This window comes from Zingiber officinale, chromosome 4A (assembly GCF_018446385.1).
Source record: "Zingiber officinale cultivar Zhangliang chromosome 4A, Zo_v1.1, whole genome shotgun sequence".
NCBI classification, from domain to species: Eukaryota; Viridiplantae; Streptophyta; class Magnoliopsida; order Zingiberales; family Zingiberaceae; genus Zingiber; species Zingiber officinale.
This window is the reverse complement of record NC_055992.1, coordinates 117,363,023-117,380,073: the sequence shown is the minus strand read 5'-3', so window position 1 is coordinate 117,380,073 and position 17,051 is coordinate 117,363,023. Positions and strand designations below refer to the sequence as shown.

General features: G+C 37.9%; 1 protein-coding gene across 1 annotated transcript in view; it reads right to left on the bottom strand.

The window, feature by feature from the left end:
- The window catches only part of LOC121972680 (GDSL esterase/lipase At3g26430-like), a 56,606-nt gene extending 39,822 nt beyond the window's left edge, over positions 1–16,784 (bottom strand). Inside the window, exon 1 of the mRNA XM_042524327.1 lies at positions 16,709–16,784. Coding sequence (XP_042380261.1) covers positions 16,709–16,784 — 76 coding nt within the window. The remainder of the gene's footprint in view (positions 1–16,708) is intronic.
- Positions 16,785–17,051: the final 267 nt, after the last annotated feature.

Here is a 17,051-nt window from a genome sequence, read left to right as displayed (position 1 = left end):
AATTTAAATTAAGTCCAATTCCTTAAATTTTGGCACTTTTTTACTCTTCCAAAGATTAAGCATTTAATCCACTTCATTTTCAAAGGTTAACACAAACCTTGAAAATGCCTCCAAGTGTCAACTACACCAAGGTTGGGTTAACTACACTTCCAATTAGAGTTGACACTCTCTAAACCCATCTAGGGTGTAGAGAATATGCTCCTAGGAACCCAAAACCTATTGGTGCTCCTTGGATATTCTAGGTATTCATTAGAGATAACTTCTCTAGTTACCTTCCTAATGTCTTTTCTAGGCTTCTTAGAAGCCTTGGTCACTTCCTCTAAGTTGACTCTAGGGGTAGCATCCCTTGTGACCTTCTTAGTGACTTTGCTTGGCTTTTTAGAGGCCTTAGTCACGTTGGTCTTTGCAAAAATACATCTAGAGATAACTTTCCTTGTATCTTTGACTTGACTCTTAGACCTAGGATTAGTTCCTTAACTATATGGAGCTCTATGGTATGAGGCTATATCCTTCTTAGTCTTAGGTTTGTATCTCAAACCTCTATAACCATTGAATGACCTTTGTGTTCCTATGCCTAGGTTATGCTCATTTTGACCCTTAAAAATATTTTCAATTCTCTTTAGGGTCTTCTCTAATCTATCAAGCCTTAACCTTAATGTTGGGATCGGTAGGGCCAGCAAGAGGGAGGTGATTTTATCTATCAAAAATTAAAACAACACCTTTCTCAATCGTTCAACTCAAATTAGTAGTAATAGTATAGTTAAAATAAACAATAAGAAAAATGGAGGAAGAGGCACGGGATTTACTTGGTTACAACCTAAGTGGTTGTTAATCCAAGGACAAATGAAAGCTATAAAAATCTCCTTCGGTGAAGGCGAAGAAGCCTCTTACACTCGTTAATTGCTCAAACTATTGCTAGGAAAAGAATACAGGAGTTGTGTTGTATTTTCAAGGTCCAAGGGTCTTTTTATAGCCCCTAAAAAATCTTATCCGTGGCTTGAAGGCACCTTCTATAGGGCTGGAAGGTGCCTCTAATGAGGTGCCAAAGGATAAAGCTTTATCCTTTGGTACTGGCTAAAATTAGCTTGGTCGAAGGAGCCTTCCATAGGGATGGAAGGTGCCTTCATACTGTTCATCGAAGGCGCCTTCCAGCCATGGAAGGTGCCTTCCACAATGACGGTGTGGAGGCGCGCGAAGGCACCTCGAAGGAGCCTCCAACTCCCTTTAAAGGCGCCTCCAGCAGCATTTTCAGCCTTCTCTTGCTCTCCTGCTATTCCGACCGCCTGGGTGATGTCGGCCAACCGAAATAGGGGTCACTTGAGCCCAATTTACGGCCTTCTCCTCGAGCAGGATTTTGCTCCAGCTTCTCGCCCCTCGGGCCGTCGCGCGCGTCCTTCTCGTCCGCCGGTGTACTCTTCCGCAGTTCCTCGTCCCTCAGACGCACATGTTAGTTGCTACTCAGAATATCGTACTGGTTCCCCTGTAAAAAAATTTTGTACAAGTCCTGAACCTTTCCTAACAACCTATTGTGTTCTTTAGAAATTAAATTTGGAATCGCAAACGGAACTTAACATTATTGATTCCAAATAAAACTTATATGTTCTTAGAGGTTTAGACTTGGATCGCAAACGATGCTTAACATTATTGATCCAAATCCACCCATGTTACAAATTTGATTAAATATTTATTTCAGAGATTGACTTCCAGGTTAAACATGGCGAGGCACTAGGCCTTCTTGGTTATGGAGAATCCACCACTTCCTATACAAAGCCTTTCAACGAAATTCAATATTTAATCTCCTTATAGTAACCCTAGGTTTAACCAATAAGAACAATCGAATCACAAGATCGAAAAATAAAAGAAACACAAATTCAAATCATAAATCCGAAACCTAGAATCATAAGCCTCTTGTGTTTGGTATTTCAAGATCTAAACAAAAGGATGAACTAGTTATGATGCGGAAACTAATAACTAGTTATACCTTTTGTAGCTTATAAACCTCACGATCTTCTGCCGTATTCTTCTACTTATATCGGACGTCGTATGAGCGATGATCTACCAAGATGAGAATCCACCCAAGCCTCCTTCTTCTCCTTGCAAGTTTCGGCCATCAACAATCTCCTAGAGATGAAGAACTTCGGCCACCAACCAAGCTCCAAGGGATGCTAAGAAACAAAGCCTCCTTTCTCTACTTCTTCTCCAAGCAAAGTCCGGCCACCAACAAGCTCCTTGAGAGTTGATGCCACCGGCCACCAAAGAAGAAGAAAAGGAGGAGAGGAAGAAGATGAGGGCCGACCACCATCAAGGAATTGAGGAGAGGAATAATAGAAGTCTTGTTATTAGGTGAGGCATCTCTACCCTCTCTTTTATATTCCTTGGTCTTGGCAAATAAGGAAAGTTTTAATTAAAACTTCCTTAATTTCCTTGCCAATGAAAGGAAAATTTAAATAAAAATTCCTTAATTCTATTAATGTGGCCGGCCCCTACAACTCCTCCAACCAAGGAAAGTTTTAAGCACAAAATTAAAACTTCCTAATTTGTTTTCTGAAAATTTTATAATAAAAAATTCTCTTTTAAAAATTCCCTTCATGGTTGGTTATAAAAGAAAACTTTTATAAATTAAAATCACTCAATTAAAACATGTGGATGATTACAAAAAGGAAAGTTTTCTCTAAAATTAAAATCTTCCTTTTAACTACAAATAAGGAAAGATATCAAATCTTTCTCTTAATCTTTTGTAAAAAGCTATAATAGGAAAGATATAAATTTTGAAACTCTCTTTTAAAATCATGAGGATGGTTACAAAAAAAAGAAAGATATATCAAAAATTAAAATCTTCCTTTTAACTACAAATATGGAAAGATATTAAACCTTTCTCTTAATCTTTTGTAGAAAGCTATAAAAGTAAAGATTTAAATTTTAAACTCTCTTTTAAAACCATGACTTCCACATAAAAAAAAGATTTTAAAAATTAAAATCCTTTTATTGTGTTGTGGTCAGCCACCTAAGCTTGGGCTCCAAGCTAGGACCGGCCACCACTTGAACCATCCAAAGCTTATCTTGGTCGACCCTTGCTTGGGCTCCAAGCTTAGCTTGGCCGGCCACCTAAGGATGGATAAGAAGGTGGGTATATGTGGGTATAACACTTTATAATTAAGAGGCTACAACAGGGACCGAGAGGAGGAATTGGCTTTGGTCTCTCGATGAACTTGAGCTTCCCGTGTTCGCCCCGAACACCCAACTTGAGTTCATCAATAATAACTCATACCACTAAAGAGTTATTATTGAACTACCACACCAATCTCATATTACTATATGAGCTCCTTCTTATCACGAGTGTGTTAATCTCCCTGAGTTTAAGATATAAAATGTCCACTAATTAAATGAGTTACTGACAACTCACTTAATTAATATCTAGCTCCAAGAGTAATACCACTCAACCTTATCGTCATGTCGGACTAAGTCCACCTGCAGGATTTACATGACAATCCTTATGAGCTCCTCTTGGGGACATCATCAACCTAGATTATTAGGACATAATTTCATTCTATAATCAACAACACACCATATAAATAATACTATTTCCCAACTTATCGGGCCTATTGATTTATCGAACTAAATCACACCCTTTGATAAATTAAAGAAATGAATATTGAGTATATGTGCTTGTTATTATATCATGATTAAGAGCACACACTTCTATAATAACAAAGGTCTTGTTCTTTTATGCAGTCAGTATAAAAAGAACTTACCTTAAATGGTCCTGCTCAATACACTCAGAGTGTACTAGTGTAATTTTATAGTCAAGATAAACTAATACCAAATTACACTATGGCTATTCCAATGGTTTGTTCCTATCCATCTTAGTCGTGAGCTACTGTTTATAATTTATAAGGAACTGATAACATGATCTTCTGTGTGTGATACCACACACCATGTTATCTACAATATAAATTAATTGAACAACTACACTTAGCATATAAATGTAGACATTTGACCAATGTTATTCTTTTTTCTAAATAAATGTTTATACAAAAAGCTAGGCTATTAGTATACATTCCAACAATCTCCCACTTATTCTAAAAGACTATGCTACCATATACCCTGCCATACATATGATTCTCACCCCTTCAATATGCCCATAAAAAGCCTTGCCTTAAGGGTCTTAGTGAAAAGATCTTCCAGGTTATCATCTGATGTAATCTAGGTGACAACAATTTTTCCTCATTATACGATGTCTCGTATTGGTTGGTACTTGCGCTCTATGTGTTTGCTTGCCTTATGGGCTCGTGGTTCCTTCGAGTTTGCTACTGCACCACTTATTATCACAATACACTATAATAATTTTTGGGCAAACAGGAATCACATCTAAGTCCATCATGAAGTTTCTGAGCCATACAACTTCTATGGCTACCTCAGAGGTTACACATATTCAGCTTCCATGGTGGAGTCCGAAAAGTACCTATGCTTAACACTCCTCCATTGTTATGGATTTACTTCCTAAAGTAAAACACAAAACCCCGAGGTCGACTTACTATTATCCCTATCTGATTGAAAGTCAAAATTCATGTATCCCATAGGGAGCAAATCATCTACCTTGTAAACTAACATATAATCTCTAGTCCCTCTAAGGTACTTTAATATATGTTTTACGACAGTCCAATATCCCGGTCCTGGGTTACTTTGATATCTGCTAGTCATGCCCATGGTAAAACAGATATCTAGTCTCGTGCATAGCATATATTAGGCTTCCTACAGCATAAGGAACTGCCTTCATTTCTTCTATCTCTTTTGATGTCTTCGGAGACATCTCTTTAGATAAAGATACTCCATGTCTAAAAGGTAGAAAACTTTTCTTGGAGTCTTGCATGCTAAAACGAGCTAGGATAGTATCGATATATGAAGCTTGGGATAAGCACAACATTCTTTTCTTGCGATCCCTTATCGCTTTGATCCCGAGAATATGTGCGCATTCTCCTAAGTCCTTCATATCGAATTGCTTGGACAACCATACCCTTACTTCTGACAACACTTTGATATTGTTTCTAACTATCAAAAATGTCATCTACGTATAGTACAAGAAATATCACAACGCTTCCATCACACTTCTTGTATACACAAGACTCATCCAGACACTCAATAAATCCATAAGACTGGATTACAACTAGATGTTCTAAGACCTTGAAGCTTACTTCAGTCCATAGACCGATTGAGCTTCTATACAAGATGCTCTTTGCCCTTTGCAATGAATCCCTCTGGTTGCTTCATATGGATATTTTCTTCAAGACTTCCGTTAAGGAAAGTTGTCTTGACATTCATTTGCCAAACCTCATAATCCATATGAGCAGCAATAGATAAGAGTATCCGGATAAACTTAAGCATAGCTACTGGCGAACCTCATAATCGATTCCCTCTTTCTGAGTATACCCCTTCGCAACAAGCCTTGCTTTGAAGGTTTCCACCTTCCCGTCTGCCCCTCTTTTCATTTTGTAGATCCATTTACATCCAATAGCTTTTACACTATTTGATGGTTCTACTAGCTCCCAAACTTTGTTAGAATACATAGATTCTATTTCTGAATTCATTGCTCTTTGCCAAGATGCTGCATCTTTATCTTGGAGTGCTTCATCATATCTCCGGGAATCAGGTTCATGTTTATCAGGGATCAAGTCCGAAGACTCTCCCAAAAACATGAATCTTTCAGGTTGTCTCACAACCCTTCCATTACGATAAGGCACTATCTGTGGTTGTGTATCATTTGTGATACATATTGCAGTTTCTTGTGATATTTCATCTTGTACTGTTGGTACTAGAGTAGACATGTCCTCTCTCATTTCTTCTAGAACAATTTCACTTATGGGCTTATGGTTTATTACATAATTTTCCTCTAAAAATCGAGCATTGGTGCTAACAATGATCTTCTGATTTTTAGGATTATAAAATAAACCACCTTTTGTTCCTTTAGGATATCCCACAAACAGACAAACTTCTGTACGTGATTCCAACTTGTCAGTATCTCCCTTCAGCACATGTGCTGGACTACCTCATATCCAAAAATGACTCAGACTAGGCTTATGCTCATTCCACAATTTCATGGGATTAGAGGGTATTGATTTAGAAGGTACCATATTCAGAATGTACACTGTTGTTTCCAGAGCATATCCCTAAAACGAATTTGGTAATTCTGAATAACTCATCATCGATCTAACCATTTCCATAAGAGTCATATTCCTTCGTTCTGCCACACCATTCTGTTAGGGTGTACCAGGTGTAGACAATTGGGATTGAATCCCAACCTCTGATAAGTAATTCCTAAACTCTCTAAAGAGGTATTCGCCACCACGATCAGACCGTAGTGTCTTGATACTTTTACCATAACGTTTCTCCACATCAGCCTTGTACTTTTGGAACTCATCAAAGCACTTAGACTTGTAGCACATCAAGTAAATATTCCCGTATCTCGAATAGTCATCTATAAAAGAGATGAAATATTCGAAATCACCTCTTGCCTGGATAGTCATAGGTATAAATCAGAATGAACCAATTTCAACACATCTTTGGCTCTATACCCTTAGGTCTTAAAAGGTCTCTTGGTCATTTTCCCTTCCAAGCAAGACTCACAGGTTTGGAAAATTTTTTTCCACTACCAATGAACCCAAAAGTCCATCGGCTATTAACCTTTGAATCTTACTCAAGTTAATATGACCTAGCTTTAGATGCCAAAGATATGTTTGGTTCATATCCGAAGTTTATTTTCTCTTATTAGAATTAGAAGATGTGTTATTAATTTTCATTTATTGCATCATGGGAGTTATAGAATTTAAAGTATACAAATTGCCAACCAACATAGCAGAACAGATAACTTCCCTATTTTTCTTGATAACATCTTTGTTATCAAAATAGATAGAATATCCATCCTTGTATAGTTTAAAACTGGAAACAAGTTCTTTCTAAAACTTGATACGTAAAGATAATTTATTAAAACTAATATTTTATTCCTATAAACATCTCCCATTGCAATAGCTACTACTTCTGTAGCATTGCCCATGTAAACAGTGATTTCTCCTTCGTGTAGTTGTCGGGTTTCCTGAAACCCCTACAATGATTTGTAGAAATGATCAGTGGTTATCATATCTACACACCAGGTACTGGTAGATAACACCACTAAACATGTTCCAACTACTAGAGAATAAGATATACTTATATTGTTATCTTTCTACGAGGACAATCCGCCTACAAATGTACAGACTGCTTGTAAATGAAGCATTTGCCTTTCGGCTTCTTCATTCCTACTTTTAGTCCAGTGCCTAGAGATCATACAGTCTTTCCTGTCAGCCCGATTCTAGTGTCTGAAAAGTTCCTTGAGATTGTACATCATGTCATGGCCAGTAGGCATGGTCTGATGCTGATGTTGCAGCACATTTGATATAAAAGCCAAATGTAACTCCGCGCCATCTCCTCTTCACTAGAATCGCTATTAGGCATATTAAGGCAGACCTCTAACAGTACAAACTTGTAGCCTTCAGCAGTTAGGACAATATTCAGGTTTCTTTTCCAATCTATGTAATTGGGACCAGTAAGTTTGTTCTCTTTCAGTATAATAGCAATGGGTTGAAAGTCATCCTAAGAATCATAAAATAAACTTTGGTCAAGACTCTAAATTTAGAATAATATTGATTTCTCAAAACAATACTATTTAAATTTACCAACACCTCAAAACACCATGAATTTTGCATGCCACGTTAGTGTGGACGTATACAAATTCAAACATTTGCAAGAGGAGGTTTTACCCATTAATTTTATTATCTTATCATCCTAACTTTATGACAAATAAAATTAATAGTTGGTATCCCTTTGGTCACACAAATAATAGCAGTGACTCCGTTGGGGAGGATACTATTAAATGTGTCTAAGTGTATACCATTACTTGATACTTAGTCCATTAAATAGGATTGTGCCCCTTCAGTTGGAGAAGATCACACGCTCCTAAATAATTTCCTATAATCATCCATAAAGGAAATTTGACCTAGTGATCCTCAAACAAACTCATCCGTTGTGGAGGGAGGCACTCAGAGCCAACACGTAAGTTTTTTGCATCACTTACAAACCAGTAATGGAGACCGTGGAATTTATTTACTAATCCCTCTCCCACTTAGTTATTTAAGGTGAGGAATTTTAACAATGCAAACACACATCACAGTAAATAAAAGAAATAAATATGGAAATATAATTTTCCAACTATTATGGCTTCTTCCATCACTGTCCTCCGTGTGTTGCCAGCCCTAGGGTTCATGTCGTCAGGTCCATCGAGCTTCCTTTTCTGCTGCGCCTTTGGTCCTCCAATAGTACCACACCTTGCAAGGATATGATCCGTGAAAAAAATAGAATTTTATGTATATCAATCCTATATTCCTCAAAGGAATGTACATGAAGTCTATATCGAACAAAAAAGTAAAATCCTAGGGCTAATACAGCTCCTGCTGTATTTAATAAATACAATCATGCACACAGATAAAATGCCCTTGACATGCCCAAGGGTCCAATCACACATAATCACATTAAGTCATAATAGTTGGAGTCTGCAACCACAGAGTTAGCATATCCTACTATTATCCTGCCTAAAATATGTATGACATGTGCATAATTAAACTAAAAACCAAACATAGAGAGGCAAAACCTAGCTCTGATACCAATTGTTGGTTGCTACTCGGATATCGTACCAGTTCCCCTGTACAAAAATTTTGTACTAGTCTTGAACCTTTCCTAACAACCTATTGTGTTCTTTATAAATTAAATTTGGAATCGTAAACGAAACTTAACATTATTGATTCCAAATTCAACTTATCTATTCTTAGAGGTTTAGACTTGGATCGCAAACGATGCTTAACATTATTGATCCAAATCCACCCATGTTACAAATTTTATTAAATATTTATTTCAGAGATTGGCTTCTAGGTTAAACATGACGAGACACTAGGCCTTCTTGGTTATGGGAGAATCCACCACTTCCTAGACAAAGCCTTTCAACGAAATTCAATATTTAATCTCCTTATAGTAACCCTAGGTTTAACCAATAAGAACAATCGAATCACAAGATCAAAAAACAAAAGAAACACAAATTCAAATCATAAATCCGAAACCTAGAATCATAAGCCTCTTGTGTTTGGTATTTCAAGATCTAAACAAAAGGATGAACTAGTTATGATGCGAAAACTAATAACTGGTTATACCTTTTGTAGCTTATAAACCTCACGATCTTCTGTCGTATTCTTCTTCTTATATCGGACGTCGTATGAGCGATGATCTACCGAGACGAGAATCCACCCAAGCCTCCTTCTTCTCCTTGAAAGTTTCGGCCATCAACAATCTCCTAGAGATGAAGAACTTCGGCCACCAACCAAGCTCCAAGGGATGCTAAGAAACAAAGCCTCCTTTCTCTACTTCTTCTCCAAGCAAAGTCCGGCCACCAACAAGCTCCTTGAGAGTTGATGCCACCGGCCACCAAAGAAGAAGAAAAGGAGGAGAGGAAGAAGATGAGGGCCGGCCACCATCAAGGAATTGAGGAGAGGAATAATAGAAGTCTTGTTATGAGGTGAGGCACCTCTACCCTCTCTTTTATATTCCTTGGTCATGGCAAATAAGGAAAGTTTTTAATTAAAACTTCCTTAATTTCCTTGCCAATGAAAGGAAAATTTAATTAAAAATTCCTTTATTCTATTAATGTGGCCGACCCCTACAACTCCTCCAACAAAGGAAAGTTTTAAACACAAAATTAAAACTTCCTAATTTGTTTTCTGAAAATTTTATAATAAAAATTTCTCTTTTAAAAATTTCGTTCATGGTTGGTTATAAAAGAAAACTTTTATAAATTAAAATCTCTCAATTAAAACATGTGGATGATTACAAAATGGAAAGTTTTCTCTAAAATTAAAATCTTCCTTTTAACTACAAATAAGGAAAGATATCAAATCTTTCTCTTAATCTTTTGTAAAAAGCTATAATAGGAAAGATTTAAAATTTGAAACTCTCTTTTAAAATCATGAGGATGGTTACAAAAAAAAAAGAAAGATTTATCAAAAATTAAAATCTTCCTTTTAACTACAAATAAGGAAAAATATCAAACATTTCTCTTAATCTTTTGTAGAAAGCTATAAAAGGAAAGATTTAAATTTTAAACTCTCTTTTAAAACCATGGCTTCGACATAAGAAAAGATTTTAAAAATTAAAATCCTTTTATTGTGTTGTGGCCGGCCACCTAAGCTTTGGCTCCAAGCTAGGGCTGGCCACCACTTGAACCAACCAAAGCTTATCTTGGTCGGCCCTTGCTTGTGCTCCAAGCTTGGCTTGGCCAACCACCTAAGGATAGGTAAGAAGGTGGGTATGGGTGGGTATAACACTTTATAATTAAGAGGCTACAACAGGGACCGAGAGGAGGAATTAGCTTTGGTCTCCCGATAAACTTGAGCTTGGGTGTTTACCCCAAACACCTATCTCGAGTTCATCAATAATAACTCATACCACTAAAGAATTATTATTGAACTACCGCACCAATCCCATATTATTATATTGGCTCCTTCTTATCATGAGTGTGTTAATCTCCCTGAGTTTAAGATATAGAATGTCTACTAATTAAATGAGTTATTGGCAACTCACTTAATTAATATCTAGCTCCAAGAGTAGTACCACTCAACCTTATTGTCATGTCGGACTAAGTCTACCTGCAAGGTTTACGTGACAATCCTTATGAGCTCTTCTTGAGGACATCATCAACCTAGATTACTAGGACACAGTTTCATTCTATAATCAATAACACACCATATAAATAATATCATTTCCCAACTTATCAGGCCTATTGATTTATCGAACTAAATCGCGCCCTTTGATAAATTAAAGAAATGAATATTGAGTTTATGTGCTTGTTATTATATCATGATTAAGAGCACACACTTCCATAATAACAAAGGTCTTGTTCTTTTATGCAGTCAGTATAAAAAGAACTTACCTTAAATGGTCCTGCTCAATTCACTCAGAGTGTACTAGTGTAATTTTATAGTCAAAATAAACTAATATCAAATTACACTACGACTATTCCATTGGTTTGTTCCTATACATCTTAGTCGTGAGCTACTGTTTATAATTTATAAGAAACTGATAACATGATCTTCTGTGTGTGACACCACACACCATGTTATCTACAATATAAATTAATTGAACAACTATACTTAGCATATAAATAGAGATATTTGACCAATGTGATTCTTATTTTTAAATAAATATTTATACAAAAAGCTAGCCTTTTAGTATACATTTCAACACCATAGAGCCCGTCAGCTCTCTCCTGTGTCGTCCTTCTCACTAGCCGCATCTTCTGCTCGACTTCCTGTGCTCCTAAGTTCATGTACACTTACACACATGGTAAATACTAATAGGACCTAACTTGACTTGGTTGATCATATCAAAACTACCACAGGATACTAACAATCTCCCCTTTTTGATGTGATTAAACCTAAGTTAGGAAATTTTTCTAAATTTTTGTAAGTAAGAAAAATTTGCAAGTAAGAAAATTTTTCTAAGTAAAATTTGCTAGAAAAATTTTACAAAAGAATTTTTACAAAAAGAAATTTTTTCAAAAAAGAAAAAAAAACCTTTTTGCAAGTAGAAAATTGTTCTCTACTCCCCCTTTTGATTACATTAAAAATGGGATTCATTTAAAAGTTTAAAAAAATTCTAACTATTTAAAAAGATGAAAATTAAAAACCATTTAATTAATTTTTAACAGAGAATTAAGGAGAGTTGTTCTCTACTCCCTCCACTGCTCCAATTGATTTTGCTTGACTTCTTCGGATGTTGAGTATCTCTCAACTTCTGAGTCCTCCTCCTCTTGTTCCAATGAGTCACTCTCTTTAAATTCCTCTTGAATTGGTGCAGTGGAGGGTTCTTCATGGATTTTATCCAATTTGCTCCATAGCTCCTTGGCATCTTCAATGCTCGGCAAAATGTTGACCAATAATTTGGTCACATTGTTGTTAGCCTCGTTTCTTTGAATTTGTTCCTTGCTCCATTTGCTTTTATTGAGAGTTTTACCTTTGCTATTTGTTGGAGTTTCAAATCCCTGCATTAGAGCAAACCATTGTTCTATCTCCATCATGAAGAAGTTTTTTATTCTTGATTTCCAATAATCGAAGCTTGTCGATGTGTATGGAGGAGGCATCCTTGTGTCATATCCGAATCCATATTGGAATTCCATTTAAAGTTAAAACTCTTTTGAAATCTTTGACTTGTTGAAATTCAGCTTCAACTTTTTCAACCTCTAGCTCGTTGTCCTTTTCGGCGTTGATTCTGATGAAGAGCGACCTCGCTCTAATACCACTTGTTAGGATCAATTTATATCTAGAGGGGGGGGGGGTGAATAGCTCATCCCGTGCTTGTTGACTAGCTTCGTGATGATGATATGCAGCGGATAGAACTTGAAGCAAAACTTACAATGCTAACACAAGGATTTACTTGGTATCCACCTCAAAAGAGGTGATTTATCCAAGGATCCACACACGGCACACACTCCACTGTCAAAACACTCCTTCTCGGTAACTACTAGAGGTGGAGAAACCTCTAACAATCTCCTCACAATAAGATGCACTCAAACAAGATAAAAATGCACAAGTGTATAAATAAAAACCTTTTCTTGCTTGATATTATTGATCACCCCTTGACTCTTGGAAGTGTAACAACACTTATCCCCAAGAAACTTCAAGAACTGGCGGAAAGATGGTGAGAGCTCATGTGAAGATCGGGAAGAAGAGATGCGAAGAAGAAAGCTCGCCACGGCTTTATACTCTGCGCTCCTAGGGCTCCCAATCGATTGGGCTTGCTCCCAATCGATTGCCACGTCAGATCAGCGTCATCTCAGCCATCCATCGGTCGCTTCCTGTGCAACAGTCATATCCCAATCGATTGACCAATCAATTGGGGAGGCTTGAATCGATCGGCTGATCGATTCTGAGCGCCTCTGTGCTCTTGCTGGAAAATGCCTGAATCGATTGATCTATCAATTCAGCCTTCCTCGTGTCCACGCATGAAATCCAGCCCCAATCGATCGGCTGATTGATTGGGGATGGCCAATCAATCAGTTGATTGATTGAGAATCCCTCTGTGCTCGCGACATTGCTTCCCTATCGATCGACTGATCGATTGGGCCAACCTCCACTCGCAGCACACTCCCAATCGATCGATTGATCGATTGGGCATCAGTTCAATCGATCATTTGATCGATTGACAAACCTTTGACTTGACTAATTCAAGTCCAAGGTTCCTAAACCCAACATCTAGTCACCCGTGATCTGTTGGGACTCCGCATTCCTAGCATCCAGTTAATCTTCACATGTTGGGACTTCTTTACCAAGTGTCCGGTCAAACCTTTGACCCACTTGGACTTTTCACCTTGTGCCAAGTATCCAGTCAATCCTTTGACCTACTTGAACTTTCCAACACTAGGTATTCAATCATCCTTGACCTATCTGGATTTCCATGTTCTTGGCTTCACTCACCAGGTCTTTCTATCTGCCTAGCTTCACTCACTAAGACTTTCACCTGGCTTCACTCACCAAGATTTTCCTTAACTACCTGGCTTCACTCACCAAGACTTCCAACTACCTGGCTTTACTCACCAGGTCCTTCCATCTGCTTAGCTTCACTCACTAGGACTTTCACCTGGCTTCACTCACCATGATTTTCCTTCGGCCTATCTTCACTCACTAGGGCTTTCACCTGGCTTCACTCATCAGGATTTTCTTTAACTGTCTGGCTTCACCCAATAGGACTTCCACCACCAAGTGTCTGGTCAACACTGACCCACTTAGATTTTTAACTTCTATTAACCTTCCTGCTGGACTTGCCTTTGCCTAACCTCCAGTTCAAACGATCGCTCTTGCAATCTCCAATATTGATCATATCATCTCCATGTATTACCAAAAATCGAAATCCAAACATCACAACTCAAACTTAAGCCAACTCAAGCTTGGTCAACCTTGACCAGAGGGATATTGCACCAACATCTCTCTCCTTATCCTCTCTCACCATACTTTCTCTTCGATCACACTCCCTTTTCTCATTTTTTTCTCATCACACTTTCTCTCTCATCATAATTTCTCTCTCCTCAATTTCTCTCATCACACACACTCTCCTCATTTTCTCTCATCATACTTTCTCTTTCTTCATTCACTCCCATCACACTTTCACTCTCATCATATTTTCTCTCTCATCCTCTTTCATCATGCTCTCTCCCATCACAGTCTCTATTCTCATTTTGTCTCATCACATTTTCCCTCTTTTTATTCTTTGCTATCACATTTTCTCTCTCATCATACATTCTCATCATATTTTTCTCTCACATTTAACTTTCTCTCACATCTAATTTTTCTCTCTCTTATTTTCTTTTAAGGGTAAAAAAGAAAATTTTAGTTTATTCTGATAGAAAATATTCAACTAACTAAATATTATTTTTAAGAGTGATATCCATGCTCATACTCATTTCTATTATACAATACTATGATTCTCATTCTCATTCTCATTCCTAAGAAAGAACTAAACGTCACTTAGTAAAGAGAATAACATTGTAGCTTGTGATTCATAGCACATATGTTATACTGATAATAAGGGTAGTAGAAGAATGGATCCCTACTCCTCTACTATGTGAGACCCTTGAGATTATAAGTTAATCTCAATCTTATCTTAAGTGACTATTTAGCTATCTACTTGAAGTTCTAATCATTGTTTACTACTTTAACATGTTTACTATTGGCAATGGGTGATTTGGCCTATAGAACATAACTAGGAAAGCGACTGATTAGAATGAATAGATTCTAACTAAAAAGGAAAATTAAATAGATTTATATCTTTTGATGTTATTCATTAGTCGACCTATTTCTGTTGTGTATAGAAATGTTTGTAAATATTTAAATATGGAATATGTTCTTGACATAATAGTTATTATGAATAATTAGATATATTTATATTGATGTAAATGAAAATAATTTAATCTAGGTAAAGACAAGTTATTAATGTCTCTGATTTATTCTATAGAGCAACTATGTAAGGTGTAACAATCTTTTTAGCAATAATTGCTCACTATGCTTGTTGTCGCACAAACCATTTTCCCTAAAGTATGGATTAGATGTTCTTATTTAGTCTTTGTAACTAATTTGTGTTTTGCTCTGCTCTTTATGACTTGATTATAATATAGTCTATGTGACTTACATGGTCTTTGTGACTAGTTAACATTTATGGATTGACTTGGATGAGTGTGAGATGTTAGAGTTCGGAAGGTAAGAAGGCACTCCTTCCCCTTACTCTTCCAATCCATTCACCTTCCTCCATCAATGAAGAAAGGGGAAGAGACCTTCTACACCTATATAAGGTCATCCAAAGCAATCTAAAGAAGTTGATCATAAGAGTGAAGGAAGAATACAAGAGAAGGCTTGGGATTTGGTCATGGAATCTTGAAGAGCTTTCTGATTCATTCGTGATCGCTCTTCCGAGGACAAACGAAGATCAAGATCTACTACGAGAGATCACTGTGAGTTTTACAGATTTCATATTTCTATATTTCATACTTTAGAATCAACAACAGCACCACCAACCATCATTAGGCTTTATCTTCACTACCCACTTGATCAATATCTTGATCTTTCTAAAAGTAAGGTAAATCCTTCTTTGTTTGAACTAAAGCATTTAAAATATCTTGACTTAAGCTTCAACAACTTCTCATCCTTGGTGCCTAATATGATTTCCTCGTTTGTCCATTTGGAACATCTTAATCTATCTTGTGTAAACTTTGATGGATTAATTCCTCAACAATTGGGCAATCTTTCTAATCTACGCTTCCTTGACCTTAGTTGTTACGATTGCTATTCTTCACTATGGTCAAATAATCTAGGTTGGCTCTCCCACCTGACTTCTCTAAAATATCTAGATATGAGTTGTGTCAATCTCTCTTCAACAAATAATCGGATTCACCAAATTAATTACAATATCCTAGAGCATCTTGCTTTGTCAAATTGTTTGCTATAAGATGAAGTAGGAGCTAATGAAAATACGATTGATGCGGATATATTTATGGGGCCCAAGGGAATTATGGAGAAGAAGAGGGGTATTTTGGTCTTTTTGACATAGGAAGAGGGGCTACTGCTTCTTCTGGGGAGGAGGAGGCCGCTGCTAGCGGGAGGAGAGGATTAGGGGGGTTTTCTGGATTTGGACGAGGCCACCGCTAGAGGAGGCGTTTTGGAGGTTGTCCACCATGTTGACGATAGTTGGCAACGACATCTCCACTCCTCTCTTCTCTCTCATGAGTGTCCTCCTTGCTCCACGGCAATTTGATACCCGCCCCTTAGCATCGCTGCAGGTGACCCTCGACCCACTCCAGCGCCAAGGGCGCCGCCATCGCACTCCTGGGCAATAGGTTTTGTGGCACGACTGGCCTCCGCCTTCGTGCCATAGTTGACTGCCTCACACACAGGGATCTGAGCTCACGTACACTGTCATCGTTGACTATGCCGACACCCTCAAGCGAGGGCACCTTCGTCGGTCGATGACGCTCCTTTCCTCCCTCGTATGCGGGCAGCCTGCACTACAAGTCGTAGCAGTCAGATCTCACCATCGCCTTAGGCCTCTGGGGTGTTGTAGCCATGCACCCCCTACGATGCTTTGCGCTAACTCCGCCCCCTTCCGGCCACCACTTCTAGCTGCAGCCATTGGCTGACCCACGGCTTTCGCCGATCGCACAGCGCCATCGCCGCTGTAGGCACCCCTATCGCCAGATTTGACTATCCAACGCCGCTTCCATGTTCGCGGCGCCTACCCAGCCCTCGATCTGTGCAGTCATACACTTCCTACGCCGATCTAAGATTCGATCCATGTCAATGTACGATTTCGGTGATAATCCGACCCTCGGACCACTACTGATTCAGCCTTCGGGCCACTGCTGTTGTACTCTACCTCCGTGATCTGTGTTCTACCCTGCATGCTGTGTTCCGACTATCAAGACATTATGTTTTGGC